The sequence below is a fragment of the Molothrus aeneus genome, chromosome 16, assembly GCF_037042795.1.
Source record: "Molothrus aeneus isolate 106 chromosome 16, BPBGC_Maene_1.0, whole genome shotgun sequence".
NCBI classification, from domain to species: domain Eukaryota; kingdom Metazoa; phylum Chordata; class Aves; order Passeriformes; family Icteridae; genus Molothrus; species Molothrus aeneus.
Window position 1 is genome coordinate 3933348 of NC_089661.1, and position 26938 is coordinate 3960285.

At 39.6% G+C, this 26938-nt stretch overlaps 1 protein-coding gene across 20 annotated transcripts in view; it reads left to right on the top strand.

Annotated features, from left to right (window-relative positions):
* Nucleotides 1–26938, top strand: part of RBFOX1 (RNA binding fox-1 homolog 1) — a 1178577-nt gene that overhangs the window by 622878 nt on the left and 528761 nt on the right. For all 20 annotated transcript variants that reach the window (XM_066561182.1, XM_066561192.1, XM_066561190.1 and 17 more), the window contains one exon: nt 26814–26861. In XM_066561182.1, coding sequence (XP_066417279.1) covers nt 26814–26861 — 48 coding nt within the window. The remainder of the gene's footprint in view (nt 1–26813; nt 26862–26938) is intronic.

The window sequence follows — 26938 nt, forward strand, 5'->3', positions numbered from 1 at the left end:
TCTCACACCTTAACAAAACAGAGCAAAGCAGCTTGAGAAAGGAAGATGAACTCAGCTCAAGGATTTATGGTTCTGACCAAGGGAAGCTGGACATCCCAGTTATGAGATTTACAGTCCTTGCAATCAAAAGGTGAACCCACATCTGGGGAGCTGGACTGCACCAGCTGGGATTCATCTTCCTTCTCTCAGAAACCAGCACCATCTGGGGATGCTCCTTTTGGGATACACCCTGAGAGAAACTAAATCACAATAGTGTATAGAATTGTGATATAAAAATTGGGAATAGAAACTGCTGATGAGTAAAAATTAGAATAGAAACTGCTGAGAAAGCTGATGAGTACCCCTATAAATACCTGTAAGCCTCAACTATGGGTGTGCAGTTGGAGGGAAAACTTCCCCCACTGTACCCAGCGCTGTATTGCTCATACTTTACCATATTAATTAATAAATTGATTGCTGCTTGAATATTGGCCCAGTCAGGCTTCTTATTTATAACAGAAGGGTAATGGACACAGGCTGCAACACAGGAAATTCTTTCCAGAAAGTAGGAAAGCCTTGTTAACAAAGAGGTGACACAAACCCCAGAGCAAGGGCCTAGAGAGGCTGTGGAATCACTGGGTTTGGATGCACTCGTGAATTTTTCAAAGAAGACACTTTGCTTTTGCTTAGAAATATATTATGATTGATTTTCCCTGTAAACATTTGTATAGATATTTAAGTAGCTGTAAATAAGCATTTTATCTCAGCAGTGGGTTAGTCATAAATGATTTTAGAAATTAAATAGGTGTGGGGAACAGAGGCCATTTGTTTCTGTCTTTTTTTGAAGAACCTGGAATGAGCAGAGGGAGAGGTGAGACACTGAACTGGATGGGCGCTGCTCGGAGCCAGCACCTCAAATCACAGGGCTCAGTTCTGACCTGCTGAACGTGAAACTCTTCTGTATTTATGGTTAATTTCAGTGTCCTGCATTAGGATTCTATTTCTCACACAAGTTTCCAAGTTTTACCTTTACCTTGAAGTAGATTAGAAAGCTCTTCCCCTCCTCCCATCCTTGTCCTCTTCCCAGCTTTGCTCCCTTCTGTTACAAAGGGTATGAGCAGTGCATGAGACTGTATAGGGAAATCACCCTTGGAGAATTCACTTTTGTCTGCCCTCTTACATGATGTGTAAAATGTATTTTGAACCCTAAAAACCTGATATTAATCTCACACAGAGTTATGAGTTTTAAAATGCCTCTTTGTTCTAATAACTTAGTAGGAAAGAAAAGACAGCAGCTGGTTTTCCTTTTTTAATATTCAGGTACTTTTGGTTTTAGATTTTTTTTAACTTTTTCCATACTCTCCTGCTTTCCTCCTTTTCCATTTTGTAACACATATGCAGATAAAGATTTATAACATGTAAGCTTAATAGCACTAAACACTTGTTAAATTGGTAGAGATTTGGGAGGAGGCCCAGACTAATTAACACCAATTTCTACTCTATTGTCAGTGTTTAATGGATTTTAGGACCAGATCTTTTTGGAACTAAAGTTATACTGAAGGCATGTTGAAAAAAGAAAATAAAATCATGTATGGCCACCTTGACAAACCATCTGTTCCTGGAATATTGCTTGGTGTTTATAAGTAACAAGACATATCTGAAGTGTAAACATTGAGTTTCCTTTTTGGAGCATTGTTTATAATGGCATAAACCCTCCTGGAATTCTCCCCAAGTGTATCCATACACCTCTAATTTCACTATTTCTCTTCCTTAAGAATTGAATATTTAGTGAATAATGAGCAATTTTACTACAAGAAGTCCTGAGAGTGATTTTTATTAAAGCTTATAACCGAACTGGCTGTTTATAAAAACACAGAAGCTAGAAAAAATATGATAGAACTCTATATAAATACTTAGTAAAATATCTTTAAAGGTCCCAAATGAGGAAAGAATAATTACAATAAAGACAGGATGAGACTTCAGTTCAAGTGTACCAAACATGTGGTCTCCTCTGGCTATTTCAAGTTCTGCGTGGTGCCCCCAGAGAGGGCTCCTGCTCAGGAGAGCCCTGTCCTGGTGAGCAGCAGAGCAGAGGATGCCCAGGCTGGCAGGGCTGCCTCCAGACACAGAAAGCCAGGTCAGATGAATCCAGTCTGCAGGGAAAATGATTCAGCCTCTCTCGGGTGATTTTCTACAAAGGCCTTTGAAAGAACAAGAGCACAAAGGAAGTTTTGTGTCATCAGAATTTTCTGCCTTTTTGAGCCTTTTCATTGCTTGGCTTCCATTTCATCAACTGAGCTGATATTAGTGGAATTCTCACCTTCTTCCAAGTGTCTGCTTGACCTTTTGTTGGGTCAGGACTCCAGTGCCCTGGCATTGAAGCACGATGCCCTGTGATTTAATTCACTGCTTCTCAACATTTCTCTCCCTTCTTCTTTGCTCTCCAGCTCAGGAGTGTCTTGGCCAGCTGTGATTTTGTATTCCTCTTGTCACTGCAGCGTGTTGCTGCTCGGAAATCCAGCTGGGGAGTTGCCACTGTCTGCTTTTCCCTGTTAACACAAGCAGCTCTGGTTCCAGCCCTCTGTTCGCCCTCTGGAATGTGGCAGGGGAACGGGGGCTTAAGTCCCCTGTCGCCGGCTGCTAATGCAAATCCTTTGTTGTTCATCTCGCTGTAAGGAAAAACAAATTTGGAATTACTTGACAGGATTCCACTGGAATCCTTGGCATTGGATGCCTCGTAGCTCCCACTAGTGTTTGAAATTTTGGTCTACTGGCACATACCAGAAAAGGTTTCCTTTCAAATAAGCTAAAATATCTAATGTGCTTTGATGTGAGAATTTTCTTGTTTCTTAAATTAAAGCATCAAATGCAGTCGAGTATTTGCCCAGGGTATCTTAGAGAGATGGTGGAATTCCTGTTCAGGGTTCTTTTTAAGGAAAAAAACCCAAAAGAATAAAAATAAAGAATAAAAAATGGATGGTTGCTCTATATGCTTGATGGTGCTTCAGAAATGCTGCATTGTCCAGAACACTCCCAGGGACAACTGAGAGCTGCTCATTTTGCTTTCAGAATGAATGTTTTATTCCTGTTTGTGGAATTTTAAATGGTGGTTTCTCAGGGAAGAAAACATAATTTTTCACCCAAGCTGCTGCAAGGTATAAATACATTTAGCATGTCTTCATCTCAAATTCTGTAGTGTGAATCACATGGAAATGATTGGAACAGAAGTAATTTTGGTTGTTGGCCAGATTCTAATTTTTCACTGCCCAAGTGTTTTTCACATGTTTATTTACCTGAAGATGAGAGAGCACCAACCAATTAGCATATGGTTCTAGGAAACACAATGGGTATTCCAGTTAGTAAAAAAATAATTTCAATGTGTTATTTGTCATCAAGATGCATGATATGTGACTGGCCTTTTAATGGCTTTTAGAAATGTGCTTCACATAATTTGAGGCAAGCTTTCTTATCAGTATGTCGTGCAATTAATTTAATCTTGTTTCTGTTATTTCCACAGTATTTTTCAATTCAGTGAACCTCATTACATTTGCAAGTGCATTAAATTAGAGTCTGGATAGAAGAAGAGAGATGATTATCAGTTAATTTAATTATATTTCTAGGTTTGCCCATTTAATGATACGTCTGCCATTGTTGTTGCAGCCTTTACAGCAGTAGCACTGTGCAGGAATTAGTTCAGATTCCATGTAAAGTTTGTGTTATCTGATAACTCCTGACAACTGCTGCAGCCACATGTTCAGTAATTTATGAGTCTAATCAAAAGTCATTTCCTTTAAGCCTGAAGGCTACAGCATGCAATACTTTCACTGTGTTCACCACACCATTTTTGACTCTGCATATGTGGGAATGTTTTTGCAGAGCTTGACACCATCAATTAAGGAATACAACTCCATGTCCTTACAGTGAGTGCAGGAGCAAGAAGTGTTCCCCTGGCAGGGCTCTTCCAGCCAGCTGGACACTGCAGCTGGGAATGTTCTTGTTTTTAAGGAGGAGACAAAAAAGAATCCCCAAAATTCACCATTATGCATTCCTTCATATGAAATGCTCTTAACTTTTTCTCATAAAATTATGTGCTCTTTTAGAGTAATGCCACAACTTGAATTTTCGTGCTCAGCTTCTAACATGGTGCCTCTCAATGTTACTGCTTTTTGCAGTAAATAATATTTTTTTACTCCTTTTGCAACTCTGAAATTTTGTTTTTCCCCCTAAAGTTTTGTGCCACGTGTTTGAAATTTCAAGGTGCATGGAGTTTGCCCTGGGACTTGGGAATCCTAAGGATGAGGCTGCTGGGACTCTCCAAAGCAGAGCTGCATCATCAATTATCTGCTTCATTTGTGTAGCTTATTAAAGGCAGATCTATTAAGGCAACAGTTTTACTTTTTAGACATTTATAGATACCCAGTATGAATGTAAGAGAAAAAGAAATTCAGCTCTGAAGTACAACATGTTCCAAGTACCAATGTTTTAAGATGGCTGTTTCTGAGATTTTTAGTAATTTAAGATTTGGAAGTAAATCTTAAATTTCTTAGCAGAAATAATCCATAAATGAGGAAGAAAAAAGATTAAATCCAAATTTTACTACGCTCTGAGAACTGTTCTTCTATTCCTATATTTCGGAAGGTGAAACAATTAGGTTTACATTTATATTTATAGCAATATAATTTTATTCCATTTATATTTACTGTTTGTACATGATGAGCCATCCTGTGGCTGCAATGCAGATAAAGCACAGAGGTTGTGTACATGAGGTTGGTTCTTTTTCTGGAAGTGTTTGCCACTTGAACAAGGCTCTGATGCCACGAGGTCCCATGGCCTGTTCTGCTAGCCTGGCAATCTGGAGAGTTGATGGAATGTTTTATGGTGGAATAGATGGATTAAGCTTTTCAGGATAAAGATATTTGAATATTTCTGATGCACTTAATGGGAGGAAAAAAAAAAAGAAAAAAAGTAAATTTAGTATATTTCTGAAAGTGAGACCTGTATGTGGGTGCAGAGTGGGAGAATCAGACTGGAGAAATTCAGAAGGGCTGGATTTGTGAAGCTGAAGGATTTTCCTTGCAGAAGAGTGCCATTTTTCCTTGCAGAAAAGTGCCATTTTTCCTTGCAGAAGAGTGCCATTCTCCCAGCTGCTCCCTTCAGTGATGGGGTGACCTGCTGCCAGGGGATTATTCCTTACTCTGGCTCAGTAAAGTTCTTGTAGGGCTGGTGGAACACCAGTCTGGGTGCTCACATTAGTAAGGGATCTCCCACTTCTCCTGGGGTTTTTGAACGACTCTTTTACTGGCTTCTGCCTTGCCTGATTTGCTGAATTCAATATTCCATGACACACCTTCGCTTCTGTTTACACCTCTCTATTTGTTTTTTTCTCACTTTTGCTTACTTTTACTGTGAAGTTTCTCTTGGCAAGGATGACTGATAGACAGGCACTAATTTATTCAGGATAGTGCAGGGACATGCCATTCCACATTGGCTGGAAAAAATGGATTTGGTGAAAATTAAAAATATAACAATTACTACATAGCTTGTTTTTTTGTGAGGAGGAGTTAGTCAGGGACAAACCTCCTTCTCAGTTTATCTTGCAGGTTTCCAGTTGGGCTTTGAGGACCACATGTTTGTTTTGAGTTGCAACTCAGGATTCTGTAACAATGTCAGGTTTTAAACCTTATTATTTTTCTAAATAAGTGCAGTCTCTCTGTTCAGCTCCATTGGAAATAAGTGCTTTGAATTCCTGCCAGTACCCAGGGTCTCTGGCAGAGTCCCCTGGAAACCTGCATGGGCCAAAATGTAATGTTATGCTCCTTTATACTGGCAAAATCATCCCTTGGAGACTGCAGAGCAGGGATAAATCCAGCTGCTTGTCCAAACACAGAAATAAAGCAAGGATTTATTAGCGAGTTTTGACTGCAATTTTGTCTGATTACAAGAGCCCTCAGCTAACGCTAAGGGCAGAAAAACAGACTTGCTCTGACTCTGAATTGCAATGGGGAGAATGAAATAGGTTTAATTAATAGAGCAGTGAAATTTTTGTTTAGCTATTTAATATATGGGAGAAGAAAGCCTCTTCTTAAATGAGGATGAAGCTGCTTGCTTGATCATCATCCTACATTACAACCCTTTTGTGTTCTCTACTTAACTTTTCTAGAAAATGTTTCTGGGTAGTTCTTTTGGGGATTTTTTTGTTGTTTGTTTGTTTGTTTTGTTGTTATTTTGGGCTTTTGGGTTTGTTTTTTTTTTGCTTTGTTTCAAACTTGTTAATTGCCTATGACTTATTTAATGATGCTTGCTGTAATGTGAGTGATTTCTGCTCTCCTTGCTTTTGTCAGCTCACTTTGGTATTTTCCCCCCAGCTGGTATTTTTGGAGGGACTGGAATGGAAAGAGGACATCCCTCAGTATTCTGTGTTGGAAAAGTACTGTGTTTCCTTTTCTGGCAGGAAGAATTCTCCCCAATCCCTCCTTGGTCTGAGCTGCTGCTCTTGACATCTCATTATTTGACTCAGCTGTTTCTGTTTCACCTTCACCCAGCTAATTAAGTAACTCATTGAATGTATTATTCAGTATTTGATTCTGCTATCTGAGTCGGTGAGAGATGGAATTAAGGAAAAAAAAACCCAAACAGAAAGCAACAAAGAATCCCCTTGATGGGATTAGTGGCAGGATTGTTGCTGGACACGGTGGATGGAAATGGGGTTGGCTGAACATGAGTCACACTCTGCTGGGGAAGGGCTGGGATTAGTGCTGATCATTCCTTGACTACCCCAGAGTGACCTGAGAATTGTTTCAGGACATTTGTGGAGTTTGGGGCTCTTGGCCTTTGTTTCTATCTCTGGTTCTATCCCCGGTCCTGCAGGGCATCCCATGCTCTGTGGCCGGTCTGATAGGGGCTTTAGCTGCTGCTGGAACTCAGCCCTGCTCCTCATCTCGGCTCCACTGCCAGCACAGATTACTCTCCAGGGCTTTTGGCAATTGGTAAATAATTTATTTCTTTTTCTTGGATTAGAAATGTAAACAGGAGTGCTCTGCAAATGAGCAAAATCCAGTGTTCAGCTGTCAATGATCCATTTGCATTTGCGTCCCTCTGACTTTGACTGCCTTTGTGACTCATCTTTTGTACAAAAGAGAAGTGTTATTACAATTAAATTAATTCCCTTTTTTGCTTTAGTCTATTTTTCCTTAATATTTACATTAAGCTACTGAATTAAACATGACTATAAGTAATCTTCTCATTCATGTAAAACCTACATACTTTTATCATATCAGTTCAAGCAAACCTTTTAAAATATTTCTTTTTATAAACCCAAATTAACAAAAAATTACTATCACCAGAGAAATCTAGCCTTGATTTTGGATGCAGGAGATGGAAGTGTATGAGCTCACAGACTGATTCATACACTGTATGAATCAGGCACAGCAAGGATTTGAATGTATTCCTTTAGAATCACAGAAAAGTTTTCTGTTTTCAATTTGCAGTTCATTGTTCCGATGGAAGTGTCTCCCTCTCCTCCTTCCAGGGCTGGGTTGTCCTTTCAGCTTTGATCAGAAGCAGATTTTGGGATGCCTTAACTGGCAGGAGTCCAGTGAGAGCTGAGAGCTCCCAGTGAGGTGTTTTCAAAGTGACTCTGGTGCCAGCCACCAAAAAGCCACTGGAAAAGTCCTCATCAAGCCTTCCACTAAACACCTGATACTGATCTGAGTTTCTAGAATACTTCTTACAATATATGCAATAGTTTGAGTGGATCAGCACAAAAACAGTCACTGGAAAACTCTTCTTGCTGGTTTTAAATGATCAATACTTTTTCTCCTGATGCAGCTCTGTTATATTTAAGAAGTGGGAGCTCCATTCTGAAAGGTTTCATGGCAAAACAAAAAGCAGACTGTAGCATATGCTGTTTCTGTGTAATTAATATTGCTTTTGCATTATGTTTTGAAGATTGGGGTAGTTCCTAAAGCCAAGTCCTAGAGCTTTTTGAATGTACATGCATTCTAAATTTAGGGTAATCTTAGTCAATCATTCTCTTAGTTGAGCATATACTTAATATATTTCGTTTTCAAATAGGAGTACATTTTGCCTTTAGCTAAACCTGCTTTTGGTCTGAGCAGTCACATACTTTTAGGTCTTGATATTCCAAGAAAAAGGGAATCCAGTTCCTTATTCCAAGGGAAAAGGATGACTTTTGGTGGGAGTGATGGCTTTGCAATAGACTCTGACCTCGTTGCCTTGCTTTTGCAGTTGCAGTTTTGTTAGCCCAGAAAGAAAGTTATTGTTCTGTGCAAGGAAAAATAAGTATTTGGCTGGGATATCTCCAGATTAGTATTCTGGCAGGTACCTTTTTATACTCATCTTCTTGCTAATGAGAAGATACCTAAATATTTTATTAAGCTACTAAAAGACTGAGAGCATTTTATGAGATGTGAACTTTAATGAGACGTGAAGTAGGAAAAAATTAGACTCAGTCCTTCAGTAATTTGGAACAGTGAAAAATGTTAATGTTGTCTTATCATACTAACAAGGGCTCAGAATATACACAATTGTATCAGCAAACTGGATTTGTATTCAGTTATTTTCTTGGTTTAAACCTCTTTTGCATCTCTACTTTTTACATACTTTTCTAGAGAAAGGCTCTAGCAATATTTCTTACTGCTTTATTCCAGTGAGAAGAAGTTAAAACATATAAAAACATAACTAAGTTTGGGGGTTAATTTAATGTAAAAAACTTAACTAGAATTGTAACAAGCAGTTAGATTCCTTTTTTTAACATATGATTGTCTTAGAGCTCATGACTTTATATTTGCAGGCTTGCCTTGTATAATAACATGTTCAATGGCACTGATTTTTATGTGCTGAATTTATTTACTATTTGAATCAAAAATAATTCATGAAATGTGACTTTGTCTTTGCTGTTTAAATAAGGCCATATATTAATTGTGCTGTATAGGGTTATAAACAAGTTACTCAAATTATCTAAGCTGTGAAAGTTGATCAATGACTTCAAAACTGATGTATATACTTGATGAGTAGATGTGGCTTTAATTCATTTTCACTGGTGCAATGTATTCTTTTAGAATTGAAATGTTCTTCACCTGAACTTGAATACCAAGTGAATGATTTCTTTTAAATTCTCTAAAAATTCTCAGTTGTATTTAAAAACCTGTTTGTTCCCCAGATAGTGGGAGAAATGCTTGTCTTTTTTCACATCATGTTTCACCCAGCCTCTTTGCAAAGGACAATTTCTTCTCATGTGTCTAAATACTTATATCCAAATACCTTTCAAGAGAGTTTTTCTTCACACAGTCCTACCTATAGCTTGAAAATACTCCTGAGAGCAGCCTGCTGCTCTGAATTTCCAGGAGAGCAGCAGCAGCAAGGTGCCCTGGTGCCAGCCCCAGCTCATTTGTGGCTGGACAGGGGGAGAGCTCAGCCAGGACAGTGAACGCTGCTCCCTGCGCCTCTGGGGCTCTGGTGGGTCACAGGAGTCATAAACACAAGAGCAGATAAACATCCCCTTTTTCATAGTGTTTCCTCTGTGTTCTTCATTGCTCTACAAATCCAGCATTGTTGTTTTTTAGAGTGTGTGACACATCCATTTCCAGCTCAGTTCTGTGTTCTTATCTCTCACTTCTCTGCTCGCACTTGAAATATTAATGACTTTAGATGACTTTAGCACAAGTTATATTAATGGAACAGTTATGTCTTTTGGGTTTAAGTAGAATTAATTTTAGGAAACTGCTTCTCATGAGAGTAATCAGAAGCAGCTGTTGGTTTTGCTGCAAAATATGAATGCACAATTAAAAACAAAACAGTGACTTAGGAAACAGGGCTGTTTGCTGGAAGCATACCTTTGCTCTGCATTGCTCTGGCCATATATTCCCAAATTCCAACACTCTGGTGGATGTTCAGTGTGCACTGAATTCTTACCTTTCCCTGTGCCTTTTTAATGCACCACACTGAGGTTTGTTGAAAATGTATGCACTAAAATTTTCTGAAATGTTTCTCCTTGAAATACAAGACCTTAGAGGTATTATTTACCTCATGTTTCAAATTACAGCTAATTTAGTTCTCTCCTTTTTGACTATTTTCCACGTGTAGAGGGTGATTGTGGCCACAAAGCTGCTGTAAGTTATTTTCTGGCTGACTTGTTTGTCCTCTGGAAGATTTACCCCGAGTGCCTCTGGCTTGGAGCAAGCCCAGCTGCACCAAGCACCAAGTGCTGTTAGGGACTGGATTGTTCTCACCTGTTACTGACTGGGGAGCCCTTCTCACCTGGGCAATGTATTTTAGCAAAATCACTGCCCCCAGAGGAGCTGTTGGAGGGGGAGCTTTGTCCCTTGCAGGCAGAGCAGAGCGCCAGGGCTGATGGAGATGAGGATTTTGTGCAGATCTGCAGTGCTCAGGATCATCCCTGCGCTTCTGAGAGGGCTCTGAAACAGCTGGAGAGTTCCCAGTTGCGCTGGATTCCTTCCAGGGTTCAGCTGTACTTGTTCTGTAGTACCAGAGAGGTGTTCTTGGGCTCCTGTGCTGCTGGAGAGCTGTGTGCCTGCACCCTGGGAGTTACAGATGGCCTTGTCACCTTTTGTCATCCCCTTGGAACCAGTCTGTCTGATTGTAAGTCTTCCTTCCCAGCACTTAGACTGAAATCTTTGCAATATGTGGGAATTTCTCTAGAATTTCTCAAGAGAGTTGGTCAAATCTATTTCCTTGCTGTGCCATCAGTTGCCCAAAGCTGTGTTATTGAGCAACCAGACCTCTGGGTGCAGTTTTGGTAGCTGAGGGAGCTCCAGGATTGCTGGAGCCTCACAGATGCTCAGATATTGAAACATCTGAGGCTTTGTTTTCCTCCAGCTGGGAGCTGCACACCTGGGAATGTGTGCTGCTGAAGTCTGTGCTCATTTTATTCTCCCCCAGGAAATGCAGGTCTGCTGTCAGCTCTGCCTCTCACCAAGTGACCAGGCAGGGTTAAAAAGAACTCCCAGGATAAGCAAGGACTGTGGAGAAGCTTCACTAACCAAAGAAATGAACCTTCATTATTATTACTATTATTATTATTACTAACTTTCTGAGTTAATTTCCCTCCTTTTGTTTGTCTCCTTTTGGTTGTTCAGGGTGATATTTGCAATGTAAGCCTTTGGAGCATGGCCTTGCAGGGACTCTTGTTCCATGGTTAGTGCACCATGACAGCAGGGGGAGATGAAAGGAACAGCATTGCTGGGATTTCTTTCTTATTAAAAGTGCTTCTTTTGAAGAATATGGGAGCAGCTCTGGTTTTGGGTTATCACTCTCAGCCAGCAGAGCTGCTTTCCCATCTCCCCCAGCCTATCTTAAGCTTGTAGGGATCCCAGTTTATACAATTCTCTACAGGGCTTTCTCTTATCTCCTTCTCTCAACTGACAATTTCCCTGTCCAAACACAAACCAGGCTATCTTGCTTTTCCCTCCTTTTTCTCTATTGCATTAAAAAACAGCTTTGAAACTCCACTGTTATGACTGATATTGGCTGCACAGACATTTGTTTTCCTGCCTTGAGCCCAGATCAGGGCCTGTGAGCACACTGGGACCTCTGTGCTCATGGCTGAGCACACCCAGTTCTGCATCTCAGCCCAGGGGGTTTGGCTCTTAGCACCAGTCCCTCGCCATTTTCCAATGCCACTTTTCTCAATCTGCCAAAATACCATTTTCTGAATAACTTTTATTCAAGTTTACTTGCTCTCTCTAGGCTTGAACATACCTGGTATTGCTGGATGTGGAGTTGGAAATATTTTTCCTAGTTTCAAAGAAATAACTTCTCTTTTGAAATGTGCATTTGCAAAAATTTAACAGCAGTTAGCTAAGTTATCATCACAGTATCATGGTTGCCAAAATTTCAGTGGAGGATGTAAACATATGACCTATTCTAAAGTAGATTTAAAAAATACTTCTTTTTAGTCTTGTAGACTGTAATTTTCCAAGTTTCTTTTTCCTTGAAACATTTATATTTATGTCATATCCGTGGCTTTTTATTCAGTGTGTTTTCTGTGGTCATTAATAAGCCTGCAACTGACTTGTGGGTAAAATAAAAGAACCTACAAAACTGAACTCAGTGATTTACTAACACACAAATTAAGTCATTTTTCATCATTGTAATGTTCAATGCCTACAAACATGGATTGCAATCTCTTTTTTCAGGCATCTAAATCAGAAATGAGAGTAAAAAAAAGTTAAATATACATAAGCTTGTATATTTTCCAAAGGTTTGAAACATCCACACAGAGGCAGCACTGTCTGGGTGCTGTGGCAAAGGGAGATGACTTCAGTAGCCATTGTGATTATGATGTTTGGAATGAAGAATTGTTATTTCATCCTGTTGAAAAGCCTTGCAGTCATATTTTTGGTCAGAAAATCACGTGCAAAGAAACAAGGAGGTTAGAACAGGAGCTGCTGCTTTGTAGAGTACAGAGCTGAGACCCTGGGTAAAATGATGGTGGGTGGCTGAAATTCCTGTGGGGATGTGGCCATGGAGACCTCACCCTAAAGCCCTGTGGCACTTTCAGGGTTGAGGTTGTTTAGTGCCTCTCTGAGCTTTTACACTGCTGCCTTTTGATTGTTTGGGGATTTCACAAACACAAATGCAGTTTTTCAGTGGTTTTTTTTCAGCTGCCAGAAGTCCTGACTCAGAATTTTGATTGCTTTTTCTTCAAGTTGGAATGTGCTTGATGAACTTGGAGCAGTCAGAAGTTAGACTGGGAAAGGTGTTGGGCTACAGAAACCTCCTCTGCCACTGTTCAGTGCTGTGATTTTGGCTCCCAGCCACAAACCCTGAGTGCTCCATATTCAAGATATCAGAATTGCTGCCTCTGTTGAAATACAGACAGCTATTATCACTCTTAGTGCTCTGGTTGTCTCCTTCTACCCTGTATTGCTTAAATATTTGGTTTGTATATTCTAAATGTTAAAGTAAGTTCTTCTACCGTGACAGAATTGAGGATGAATTACCCATTATAATTTCCTAGTCAAATTTAGACTCTGATTCATGATCTTAACTAGTTTCAGAGATGAAGAAATCAACCTGCTGATCAGAAGCTGCTGGAGTTCCCTTTGCACTTTGAAATTCCTGACGAGCAGCAGACAGTGGCTGATGAAGTATTTGCCATGAATGGCATCTGAGAATTCTCTTATTTCTGCTTTTGAGGGTGCCAGATGGGAATTATGTAAAGTGCAGTTAGCTGGAGCCTGCAGAGGACAAGCACATTTGGGGAGATAATTCTGCAGTTCTGCTCTCTTGCTGCTGTTTTGTTCCTCAGCACTGCAGGAGCTCTGGGGACAGCAGAGATCCCTGTCCTTCCTCTGCTGCCTGGTCCTCCAGAGCCTGGGATAACTCTGGTATGGGCTGAAAGGCTGTTTTCAACCTTTATCCATTAATTACACGTGGAATGTTTGCCCCATGGAGAGGCCAGCAGAGACAATATTTAGTGGAGCAGCTGTGCTGCAGAATCTCAGTGCTCATCTGGTGCCAGATCCTGTCCTGGGTCTGCTCTTCTGAAGCTCCTTTAGATCTCCTGAACATCAGCTTCACCTTGGCTTTACTGGATCATTGTACCCCATTAAGAAATGGATTTTTCCAGCCTGATAAGCAAAAAAAAAAAAAAAGTGTTGGTGACTATCTGATAGGATTTAATCAATAATATCCTTTGATTATTGTCACATAATTTTATGGAATGTATTTCTCTGACTACATCATTAATATCATTACTCAGTAAGAGTGATTCCAATTTAAAAGGATGATGTTCAACATTTTTATTGTAAAGTTAGCCACAGTTTTAGGTGTTCTTTTGAACCTGTTATAAGGAATGATGAAATTGCATGGTTAATCAGTTTAAGCAGTGAAAAATTAACCAGGAATACTTTCTATTTGGTGGGAATTTAAAGCTACAGAAACAAGGAAACAAAACTGGTAGCAGATCTCAGATTAATTTACCTCCAAGTTCTTTATTATTGATCAGTTTTGAGGCAGTTTTTACCAGTCATGACTGTAACTCCACATCATTCCAGGATTCCAAAGGGAAATAACTGTCTTTATCAGGATTGCTTCAGTGAACATGGCTCACCCCAACGACTCGCTGATGCTATTTTTACTTTTGCATTTATGGCATTTCTTTTATGAGATAATGGATTGTGGAAGAGAGAGCTTGGGTGACTCAGGTGTTTTAAGGACAGCCTTTCTATACAAAACTGTCATATGTTGAAACACAAAATGGGAAGGAAGACTTTGAAAAACAGCGACTAAAAAAAGCCTCTTTTCCTAATTTTGTACTAATGCACCTGTAATACCTCTAAAATCAAAATTTCCAACAAATTGCCTTATAAATTCATTTAATATTTTCCATTTTGATGAAAATATGCTTCATCCTATCCACTTAATGGGATTTTAGGATCCTTTCAGGCTTCAGTGAGTGCTGAAAAGCAGTTAATTATGTTTGTGTTTAAGGGTACATGTTTTACAGCACAGCAGCTCTGTTTTAGTGCAAGATATTATTGTAATTCTTTAGTTTCTGTTCAGCTAGGAGAAAACATAAGAGTATTTTTCTTTTTGCTTCAGAAGAGTGACGATAATGGTTGTCTTCCAGAGGATATATGAGTTGTGTTTTCACTTGGTGCATGCATGGCCCTACCTAAGTGCCTTAGTGCTGTTCTGAATGAATTTTAAAAAATATCACTGTCTCTTTTAAAACAGTGAGTTAAAATAGGTTTTAAAAATACTGTTATTTGCTTTTGGGGATAAAATTTAAACATTTGGCTTTACTGTTGCAAGGAATCTGGACCTTAATCTGCCAGATGTATGACAGACTTCCACATGAATTCCTTGAGTTCTGGGAGAGCCCTGAATTCAGCCCATGGCAGTGACCCCTCTGCTAAAATAACCCAGCACTGCCAGGGGATCTCCATTTCCTCTGGAATACAGAGATGGCACCATGTGAGATGGAGCTCTCGAGAGCATTTCAGTTTTACTGATAATGACACCCCTGGAATTTGCCTCAAGAGCAAGAAGAAATGCAAAGTTTAGCAGTGTAGCTGTTTGCAGAGTTTGTGATTTGATGCACTTGAATAAATGAAATCTGAAACTGGTTAAATTGCAGGAATCCATCTAAGAAAAAATCAGGTTGTAATTTGTTTTGTTTTAGGGTTTTTCCTGGGTTTTTTTAGTCTTTTTGTTTTGTTTTGGGGTTTTTTTTGTGTTTGTTTGTTTGGGCGGTTTGTTTGTTTTGTTTTATTTTTTGGGTTTTTTGTTTGTTTGTTACTTTTTTACAGAGCATGGTGTTCTAGATAAAAAACATTTCAGCCTGTTTACATTAAAACAGCAATTCTTACTCTTTCTAATAAATTATTATTTTATTATTGTTATTATTATTGTTACTACTGCTACCACCACCACCCCACAAAATCCTCACAACTGACAAGGACTAAGAAACCACTTTACAGGCACATTGTTTACTGAGCTGATGTACTGCATATTAGTTGAGGCACAATTATTTTAATAGATCCACTCCTACCCCCCTTCACCTTGGCAAAGAATATTGGATTTTCCAGTTCAGTGAGTGTCTGGTCGTTATCATTCATGTGCTCTATTGCAGTTATTGTTAATGGTTATATGAACAGCAAAATAGGAAGCATATATCACCTGTCAGCCTGTGTTCTCTAGGCCCATCTTGGGGTAAATTATAGTAGGATTAAGAGCAGAAGCTGCTAAAATTCAGGTTTCATGAAGAAGTTGTGGATTTTTTTTTCCATCCTCTAAGGTTTAGAATTTGTGTTCAGTCTTTAAGGAAAAAGTATCAGTGTATTAGGATCATAAATTCTGAATTGGTCTTGCCAAAAAGTAATTTAGAAAATTTACCAGATCAAATAAAAAGTGTGTTAACTTGGTTTATAGAGAAAGAGGGAGAAATACATTTTTCTGCTCTAATGTGACTCTAACAACTTTCTAGTTTAAGGGAAATGTGTGCAGTTATACTTACCAAGGGGTGAAAATAATTCACCAAAGCAATGTTCTGAGTTCAGTGCCATTTGTGCTCCATCAACAATGGGCTTGATGTAATCAGTTTTTTAGCTTTGCAATTGATCTCCTGTCACAATTTTACTTTGTTTTAAATTGTGCAGCTTAGATACTATCCTGTATTCATGGTTGGGTAACTTGATTGAACTGGAAGAAAAACTTTATCAAAAGCACACACTTGTGTATTTTGGCCTATAATATAAAAAGAACAGAGAGAAAATATAATGTGGGGGTAGCAGGTGGGGATCATCATATCTCTGGTGTAAATTTATCCCTCAGATTCTTTTGGCAATGCTGAATTGGCATTTCTTAATATGAAATTCTTCATTTTGTACAGATTTTTTTTTTTTTGAAGCAATGCCATCAGATTTGGTGAGATAACCTTTTAAATGGAATTTTGAAATAAGTATGGCAATCCTTTTCCTGGGTCAACACATCGCCTACTTTGTTAATTAAACTGGAACATTCACATTTTATCAAGTGTCATATAGTTGAAGGTTACAGGATTGAGGATGAAGGATTCTCCTTAGGATTGAGAGAAATGTGTTGGTGTGAATTCCAACATTTGAGAGAGACCTCTGATGCATTTTAAATACTGCTCCAATTATTCAGTTTTCACTGGTGCAATGAACTGTTGACATCCAATCAACTGCTGATGAACAATCTCAAACCACACAAAAGGGTGTTTACATGTAATATTACATGTAAATGTAATGGCACTTGGGGTGGCCATGAGATAGTTCAGAGGCCAAGAAAAGGAGGAGTTTCTGAAACAGAATGGATGAGTTGGTGAGATGAAATCTCCTGGTTGTGAAATGGCAAAGGAGCTCTTACCCTGCTCAGGTAAATCAGTAATTGCCCTGCTCAGGTAAATCAGTAATTGCCCTGCTCAGGTAAATCAGTCCTTATCCATCTCAGGTAAAAGAACTCTTTCCCTGCTCAGGTAAATCAGTCCCTGCCCTGCCAGGTAAATCAGTAATTACCCTGCTCAGGTAAATCAGTCCTTATCCATCTCAGGTAAATCAGTCCTTATCCATCTCAGGTAAAAGAACCCTTTCCCTGCTCAGGTAAGTCAGTAATTACCCTGCCAGGTAAATCAGTAATTACCCTGCTCAGGTAAGTCAGTCCTTATCCATCTCAGGTAAAAGAACCCTTTCCCTGCTCAGGTAAATGAGTCCTTACCCCCTTGGGATGGTCCAGAGGCTGCAGCCTCAGTGCTGAGGCTCAGCTCATGGCTGGTGCACTCAGTAGAAAATCTTTGTGTTTAGACAGGAGGGACAGTGAGGGTTCGAGAGCTACTCCGGGGGTTTTAGTCCTGCACAGCTCCTGAAAGCCAACACTGTGATGCTTGATGCTTTATCCCTGAGGGATTTTTCTGCTGGGTAACAGATGATTTAAGATGTCTGGTGAATGAGAAATTGCAGATTATGAGACTAATAAAGGTTAAAAAATGCATTTTGATGGCTACTTTTTTCCTTTCCTTTCTCTACTAGTTTAAGAAAAAGAAGGAGGAAACTGGTTTTCTTAATTTTTTTGATTGATCCAAATCTGTTTATTAACTTCTTGTTATGCTGCTTTAAGATTACCTGGCCCCTCTCTCTCCCAAGTGCCATAGTTCATTTTTGCATTCATCTTTCATACACACCTATGTGGGAAAAACATTTGCTAGTCTGAATACACAGTGAAATCAGTTATAAAGGAAATGCAGGAACTGTTCCATTTCAGTTATATACTGAAATGTCCTCACATACTGCACAATACTACACAGAGATACTTATTAGCTGCACTCCAATTAAAAATACTGCATTGGCTTATTAGACATTTAAAAGTATTTACAACTGAGGAATCAATATTCCTTATTTAAAAAGAAGGCTAATTCCTCAGTGTGCATGGATCTATACACAAAACCACAAAATCTATGTGCACAATTGAAGGAAGAGGTTGAGGGGTGTGAAGGGGCCATGTGGTTTTATGGTTTGTTTGATGGGGGAGGTTGGTTTGGTTTGGTTTGGTTTTTTCCTACATCTCTTGACCATCTCTATGTGGTATTTGCAGGGTCCCAAGGATGAGGTGAGAGATGAATCTGACTCCATGTTCTTAGAAGGTTAATTTATTATTTTACTATATTATATTAAAGAATGCTGTACTAAACTATACCAAAGAATAGAGAAAGGATACAGAGAGAAGGCTTAACAAGAATGATCATGAAAGGCTCATGACTGACTCCTCAGTCTGACACAGCTGATGGTGATTGGTCATTAATTAAAAATTCACATGAAACCAATCAAACATGCACCTTGGTTGGTAAACAATCTCCAGCCACATTCCAAAGCAGCAAAACAGGGAGAAGCAAATGAGATAATATTGTTTTTTTTTTTTCTCTGAGCTTCTCGTCTTCCCAAGAGAGGAAATCCTGGCGAAAATCCTGGCGAAGGGATTTTTCATAAAATATGACAGTGCCAATCTCTGCATCTCTTGAGATGGAGTTGTCCTTTTGCAAGGAGCTGCCAGGGCTGTTTGTGTTCAGTGATGCTTTCCTCGTGACTTTAGTGCTGCTGTAGAAGGCAAAGCATCTCTCTGGGGCGAAGCAGCCAGACAAAGGGGCAGGAGGAGCAGAGCACTGAGTGTTTGCTGCCTGCAGGGGTTCCATGGATGTGCTGCTGAGACACCTGAGTGGAGACCAAGCTGGGAGCTGCATCCCTGGGAGCAGAGCACGTGCTGGGGATGCTGAGAGCTGAGCATCTGGGAGCAGAACCATGTGTGTGCCTCTGACATTTGGCTGTTTGCCTTGGCAGGGCTGGCTGAGCTGCTCTGTGTGCCAGGGGATGGCTGTGGGACACTGGCTCTGCTCTCACCAGTGTCTCTTTAGCTGTGTGCTTCTGAAGATGCTTGGGAAAGCAAAGGGTTCTGCTGTCTTCATGGCAGCACAGCTTGGCAGATGTTTCAAAGCAAACTGGGCTTGTTTACCCTACACTGGGCATGGAAGAAGAAACAGCATCTCAGTCACTCTCTGCTTGCCAACAAGAACAAAAAACCGACTCTTGGTCAATAAGGAAACTTCTCAAAGCTCAATTATATCAACTTGCTGCCCGAGGCTCCAGTCCAATTCTTTATTTCCCCTGGATGTTGAAGCAATAGCTGTCATCATCAGAGCTCCTTTTGAGTTTGCTGTGATAGGAGCAGTCCTTGGGATGCAGTGCTCACTCCTGCCTTGGTTTCTGCATTCTTATTAGTGGGATGACAAAGCACTGGGCCAGGAGGCTGAAATCATTTCCAGTGTATGAAGCACTGATAATTTGTGGCCTGACTACTCGTGACTTTTGAGAATAGGTAGGAACTGAAATGTTTAAAGTTTCTGATGGCTGTGGGTTAACCCCAGTAGGCAGCAAAACCCCACTCACTCCCCCTCAGCGAGGCAGAAGTGAGAAAGTTTGTGGGTTGTTTAGTAAGGGAAGTCTTGAGACCAATATGAAATTCTGCTTCACTTTTCAACTCAAGAAAGCATAGTAAATATATACCCAGCTTTTTGGGACTGCAGCTGTTTTACTGCACAGAAACAGCCATATTTTGTGAAAACATAATAAAAGCATGAAACTCCACTTGTGATAATCAAAAGTGTAGTGTAATATCAAAGAGAAAACAGATCTTTACAGAACCCTAATTTTCCAAGGCACTTGTACAGTCATCACACATCTTCTGTCATTAAACAATTCCTGTCCTGTCACTCTGTAAGCTTTGATTTAAAAATCACTATTTGATTTAAAATTTATGCTTTTTATCACTACATAGCCAAAAATGACTGAACTCCATTTAAAAGTTCAACAAAAATTCTCTTCAGTCTTGAAGAAACTTATTCTGTGAAAATTGGACTTAAGTGAAGTAGTTTTGTTATTGATTTATACCCTGCACCCACACAGTTGCCTCTCAGTAAACACAGGCAGCCACTTGAGCATCTTCACAGAGTGAATCCTGCTCCTCTCAGCATCCTCACCTCTCCTTGGGGTCTTTGATCAGCTGGAGTAGGGCATGGCTTTGCAAGGGATGTTCTGTCTTCTCCTCAGGCACTCATTTATGAAAAATACAGGACTATCTTTGAACTTCTATTTATTTCTCTGTCATATATGGCAAAACTTAGTAAAGATATTCTAAAGGTTTTGACGTGTCTGTGGTATGAAGCAATTTTATGTGTTTGTTTCATTTAGGAGTCCTGACTGAAAAAAAATGTGGATTCCTTCAGGAATTGTGTTGTGCCCTTGTGCTGTTGTTAATTTGCAAACATAAACTCTTAAATTAGGTTTCTTTCTCTAAAAGTTACATCTGTGCTCTGGGTGTATATTGCCAGTTGTCACCTTACCCAGCTTACACAGTGTGTGGCCATGCTGAAATCACACCAGCAGCTTTCTCAGCTCCTTGCATTTATCAGGAATATCTGTTGACCAGCTGGATTTCAGTGATTTCAAACATGACTATTTATGTGGCTGTTCCTCTACCTGACACCTAAGGCAATTTTATTACATTAATAAAATATAGTTTAAAAATCCAGTTTTAACAGTTCAAAACTGTTAAAATTTACAGTTCTGGAAATTCCTGTGTATTTTCAGCCTTGAAAGTGGAGGAACATATAGAAATTTCAGATTTGACCTGTAGGTCAAAATGATGTTGCATTAAGCAATCTTAAGTGTTTTTGTACTGTCCAAACTGACAACTTTACCAAATGACAGTTTCTGTTGCCAGCCTTGAAAATGAAATATTTACTAGCCCAAAATTAAGTCTTAACCTGATCTAGGCATCAAAAGCCAATATTTACAGCTTGATGCTGCTACATGACTGATTCACACCTTAAAATTACATCTGTATCTTCTTCAAATGCTGCCTATTTCATGTGTGGTTTTGGGAGATCTGAGGAGAAAGGTGGAGGTTTTACCCTCGGGTACCTTTGCATTGCTGGGCTAATGAAACATCTCTTTGGAGAGAGGAGGGGAGTGTGAGGCAGGAGGGTTCTGTGCTGGGCAGACGTGTCTGTGCATCTCTGAGTGTTTGGAGAGCATCAAGGAGAGGACAAGGGACTCCTGAAGGTGAGAGAAGGAAGAGAAAGAAGAGTGGGAATGTTTTATATACTCCAGTCCATAAAGCTCCAGCAGCAGCGGCAGTACCTGTTCCCTCAAACAAGTCTTCATATAGGAAAAAGTCAAACCTTTCCTTGAGGGCAGGGGGGGAAATTTAACTCTTGGTAGCCTTGAAAATGAGCATAAACAGTGGGCTGGAAGCAGCAGAAAGCAGCAGAAAGCAGAGCTGGGTGCTCACTGGCACAGCCGGGTGGTGGGCGGCTGTGTGGGAGGGCACACACACACACGAGTGCTTTCAAATCTCTATTAAAAATACAGCAGTATTTTTGTAAGCAGTCGTTTCTTTATTATAAAATTTGTCAGTTAAGTTTCTTAGCCTTGCAAACCTTCCTCTTACAGTCTACTTTAATCTAGGAACAAGAGAATAAAGCTGCCTAAAATCTGGAGAATTGGATTTTAAATCCGGGCTCAGATGGGCATTGTTTCCTTTTTGACTCCACTCAAAGTGTCCCGAGGCTGCCCTGAGGCATCAGAAATAGGTGCAGGTGGCCCAATTTTCTCCTGGTCTGAGCTTGTGCACACAAACCTCTTGGTCCACGAATATTAGTAAATAGAGATGAAGCTACTTTCAAAATAAAGTTCCTCTCCTACATCTTTGACATTGCAACTGTTGAAGCCATTCAAATCCTTGAATTGCTTTGTTAATTTGGTGAGGCTTCTGCCTGAGTTGCTGGGGACAAACTTAGTGAAGACTTGAATGTCATATTCTAAGGTTTCATTTTTTAATTTATTTTCTTCTTCAGTAAGTATTACTGTGTGGTTAATTTGTTCTCTGGGATGGATGAAATAGAACTAATATGAAATTCAAATGAATTCTTCTGCTGGCAGCCTGTTAGCAGCAATAATGAAACATAATAGCCAATGGACAGAAAAATACATTAAGTATTTTTCTCAATAATTCAGAAGTTTGAGATATTTAACAGTCAATAAAAATATCCAGAAGAATCAATAACCTAGAATTTGACAGTGTACTTTTAAATTTCATATGTATATTTGTGTATATATATATATTTATTTTGTGTAAGGTCATGTTAACTTTTTAAATGCTTTAGTCATTAAAAGGAGTCCATTTCAGCTTCAGCTGTAGAGATTTCAAATAAATAACCAAAAACCCCAAAACTAAAAAAAAAAAAAAAAAACAAGCAAAAAAAAAAAAAAAACAAACCTAAGGATGCAAACCACCTTTTTATCTCTAAACTACTGTTTTTTTAATAAATGAAACTGGAAGCCAATACTGTGAAGAAAAACCACATTATTTGTTGGGGATGCCAAGGGCACGTGTAGAACACCTGACCAGCAATCGGTTTATCTTGCACGGGAGGCTGAACAGGATTTTTCAAGGTTATTTGCTTCCACCTACTGCTCATCCCTGATATTACAGAAGGACCCGGCCGGGGGAGCCCTGGGCTGGTTGGAATTGCAGAGGCTGATCCTTCCTGCCCTGGGCTGTGCGAGGGCAGGCTGTGCTCAGCAATTCGCTTTGCCTTTCCCCGGGCCTGGTGTTCGCATGAGGAAAGGAAATATGTAGGAAATTCAGACCATTTTTTAAAAGTTTCTGCTTTCTTGCGGTCGTTTGGGAGGTTTTTGGCAGCCTGTGTTGGGATGGCAGGGCAGCAGGGGAAGGGGTTGGGGCTGGGATGGAGGGAGGCAGCAAACTGCAGTGTGTGACAAAGCTCAGGGCACTCAGGGGGTGGTAACAGCACCCATGGATGCTTCAGGATTGTGGTTGCACTGTCCCTGAATGCAATTCCAGGAGTGAAATTAAACACAGAGTTACAGAAACTATGTAAAGTAAGGGTATGCATGTTTCTACTGCATCCTAAAGCCAAAATCTCAGTCAGGGCCATGTTACTACAATAATTACTTGTGCTTTCTGGAGCTTTCACTTCCCTCTGTTCAGTAGCATTTTTTATAGTGCTACTGTTGATGAAGGTGGTAGATTTGTTCAGTAACACTTTTCTATTACTGTTAATGAAGGTGGTAGATTTGTTCCACTGGTGGTAGATTTGTTCAAGAAATTTTTTATCCAACTGTTGATGAAGTGGTAGATTTGTTCCCCGGTGTGTTGAACTTGAAAAATCCCAGCCCTTAAGCTTGTTCTTGTCCTGCATTTCTCCCAATGTCCTGCAGAAAACCTTGCTTTGTTTCCCTGTTGCTGCCACAAAAACAAAACAAAACAAAACAAAACAAAACAAAAAAAATGGACCAAAAAGGCAATTTATATAAAACATGGAGCTCTTAATATGTTTGTAATAATGTTATTTAATTGGCTGTTATGCAGTGACACCTAGGGAAAAAAGTAATTGTGTTGGTTTTAAATGAAACAGATGAGAGGGTTTTCTATTTAATTCTATTTTTTCCATGAAACTTCCATAGAATACTTCCATTCTCTGAGGTTTTCTATCATTATATAAAATACCTAAAATAATTCTTCAAAAGGAACATATTTTCTGTGTTTTTACTTTTTTTTTTTGTGATGTAACAACACTAAAGACGGTACCTGATCAATTGTTCAGATCTCTAGGATTTTACAATTGCTTTTCAGCAATGGTGCTTCTCCATCTCAAATAATTCATACAGCAGGGAAATTTGCAATACACACAGGAAGTGAGAGCACTTTGTCATTTTGCACTTAGAGAAAGCAGCACAGATGTCTCCCAGAGAGGAACATGCTCATTTCTTCCCTTCTTGCTCTGAGAATGACAGATGATTCAATTTGATGATTTTTAAAGCTTAGGGTCTGTGTACATTTTTTCTTTGAAAGAGGTATATCTAGGATGTAGACATACACTCAAATATTTATATTTGAATGTAGATTTGATTAAGTCAGTAGCCTCACTGGTTTAAAGAATTACAACACTAATTCCTTCAGAAAATTTACTGGTTTTTATCTTGCCCTTGTGCAGAAGTCTCAATCCAGGTGTTTAGCCTTGAAAACATACAGGCTATTTCTTTTAAATCTGACTGCATAATTTCCAAGATAACACATTCTTGCAGTGAAACTGAACCCATGCACATGTGGTTTTCCTTGCTAAAGATGCAGTGGCTAATTTGTTAAAATTCACTTTCCATATCTTTAGATAGATAGCCAGACTCTAAGGGATGAAATACTTGTCTGATCTTCACGGATAAAACACAGAGCACAGATGCTGAAATTTGCTATTCAGCCTGAATCTCTTCCTGGGGCTGATCTCATTTCCATTTGAGGTTCCAGGTGAGCTCTGGGTTCCATTTGAGCTCTGGGTTCCAGGTGAGCTCTGGGTTCCATTTGAGCTCTGGGTTCCAGGTGAGGTCTCATTTCCATTTGAGCTCTGGGTTCCAGGTGAGCTCTGGGTTCCAGGTGAGCTCTGGGTTCCATTTGAGCTCTGGGTTCCAGGTGAGGTCTCATTTCCATCTGAGCTCTGGGTTCCAGGTGAGGTCTCATTTCCATTTGAGCTCTGGGTTCCAGGTGAGGTCTCATTTCCATCTGAGCTCTGGGTTCCATTTGAGCTCTGTGTTCCAGGTGCTGTCTCAGTTCAGGTGTAGCTCATTATCTCATTAACTCCTGATTGAGCAGAGCAGCCTCAGCTGGGCTGGCCCCACCTTTTTAGGGCTGAGGCTGCTCTGCTGCCTCTCTTTGCTGCTCCAGACAACCACCCCAGATAAGCTGAGCTGGGAGGAGGCTGGGTTTTGCTTCATCCAGGTAAAACTGCATTTTTAATTGAGTAATGAATGCTTGTGAACTTGGGCCTCTTAGAAATTGCATTTAATGGGGAAGGGCAGTGGTAAAATAGCAAAATGCTCTGTTCCATGGGCAGCAGAAGGGACCAGAGTGCTGTTGGGTCCTCAGGTATATCCATCATGCTGAGAGCCTGTAATAGCCATGACTGCAGTCTGAGAGGAGCTACTTCATTCTGCTTTCAGTCAATTTAGGTCAGTGTGTGAGACAGAGCCACTCTTGTCCTTGGTAATATGGAAAGAGATGATTCATTTCTGATTAACCAATAAATATGTTAAAGAACATTACACCCTTTCCCAAAGGTGACTTAGGGCAGCACAGCTAGAGCACCAAGACCACTGGTGCTAATGGAGTTTGAATTCACTCCCCTGAAGGAGGAGGCTTTTGAAAAGCTGAGCTTTTTCCCCTCCCCAAAAAGAAGCAGGTGTCAATATCTAAAGAGGCTCAGGAAGTGAGCCTGTGGGCAGAGAGAGAATTTCCTTCTCCTGCACATGGGAGACGTGGGGAGAGACTGTCTGGCTGCTAGTGAGGAACACTTGAAAGGAAATTTTTGTGTTATATTCTTCAAACTACAATCTGGCTCCCCATGAAAAGTGATGGAGTATAAAGAGTATTAGAGGTGCTGATTCATGTATTAGACTGGCTAGAATAACAAATGGATTTGGCTGCTTAGGAAGTGACACAACTTGATATGCCTTATGAAACCATCTTTAATATAATTTGCTGTGAATTAAAGTGGGTTTTTTTTTCAGGAAACCTTGCTTCATCTTACTTGGTTGAACAATTTAATTTTTTCATATTTTTTATAGGTGTAGGTAGGAAGCCTTTGGCTTTGAAGTAAAACCAGTCCTTCATTTAAGATGAATAAACATGCTGTAGAAGAAGCATAAATTCTTTATTTTACATTTATTTTCATTTTTAATAGGAGCTGCTATTTGCTACCAGCATTTGAATTTATGTGCAAGTAACTAACCACTAACTTGAAATCTTATTAGAGTAGTTCCAGCTTTGATGGGAGGTTGGAGAAATACTTTTCACAAAAAATTGTCCCTCCGCCAAGTTATTCTTTCCCTAATAGAAATATCTAAAGCTGTAATGGTTAAAATAGTTACAATTTGCTTCCAAGAATGTCCTCCCTAGAAAAGTAAAGTTGGAAAGAAAATTAGTGGGGCGCTTGTCTACAGTTTAGTGACTTGAGTTGTATTTGGTTACTCAGTTTCCAGCAGTAACTTGCTGTAAAAAGGGTGGCTGAAGCAATAAATGCCTTTTGGAGTGAAATTTTTGTGATAACCATTAGCAACACAAAAATTCCATAGGTTTAATGAGTCAAAATACTTTAGGAATAAAAGGACCGTGTGTTGGGTGTCCTTAGGTTTGAGATCATTTCTTTCACTCCTGAAGAAAACATGTCCAAGATATCCACACGTGTACAAGTCTGTGCACACACATTTACAGGTTCATCATAAACAGAGGCTTGGCTGCTTTGCACATTGCAATGAGATTGAGACACAAACATCTATCAGCTCCTAGCTAGTACTGGATAACAGACAGAAGGTTGAGCAGTTTCTCCTCTTTAGCTTCCCTTTATATTTCTTTCAGCTTCCATCATTTGTTAATTAAAAAAAATAAAAAAAAGTGAGCAAGAAATATATTTTCCTCAAGATGGAAGCAAAAAAGAAAACTAATACTAACAAATCATATTTTTTCCTGAGAGCTGGCTACACCAAATTGAAATAGGTTTGGAGTGTTTGGGGTTTTTTGTGTTTTTTCAATCCTGTCTTTAAATTTATGCCTGTAATCAAGCTTAATGAACTTCACCTAAAGGCACAATACTAGACATTGTATATTCAAATAACTCTGTGTACAAAAATAACAGTTCTTCAGGCTGACTTATTCCCCAGTGCTGGTCAATGTGTTTGTGACATGGGCTTCTCTGTTTGTGCTTTCAGGACACTAAAGCAGAGTGCAGTTCTGGTGTAGAAACTGAGGACAGAAAAGTAAGTGGCTTGTTTTAATGTGATTTTTCAGGCAACTCTAGTAGCTGGGATTTTCTCTGGTTGTTGTTTGTTTTTTG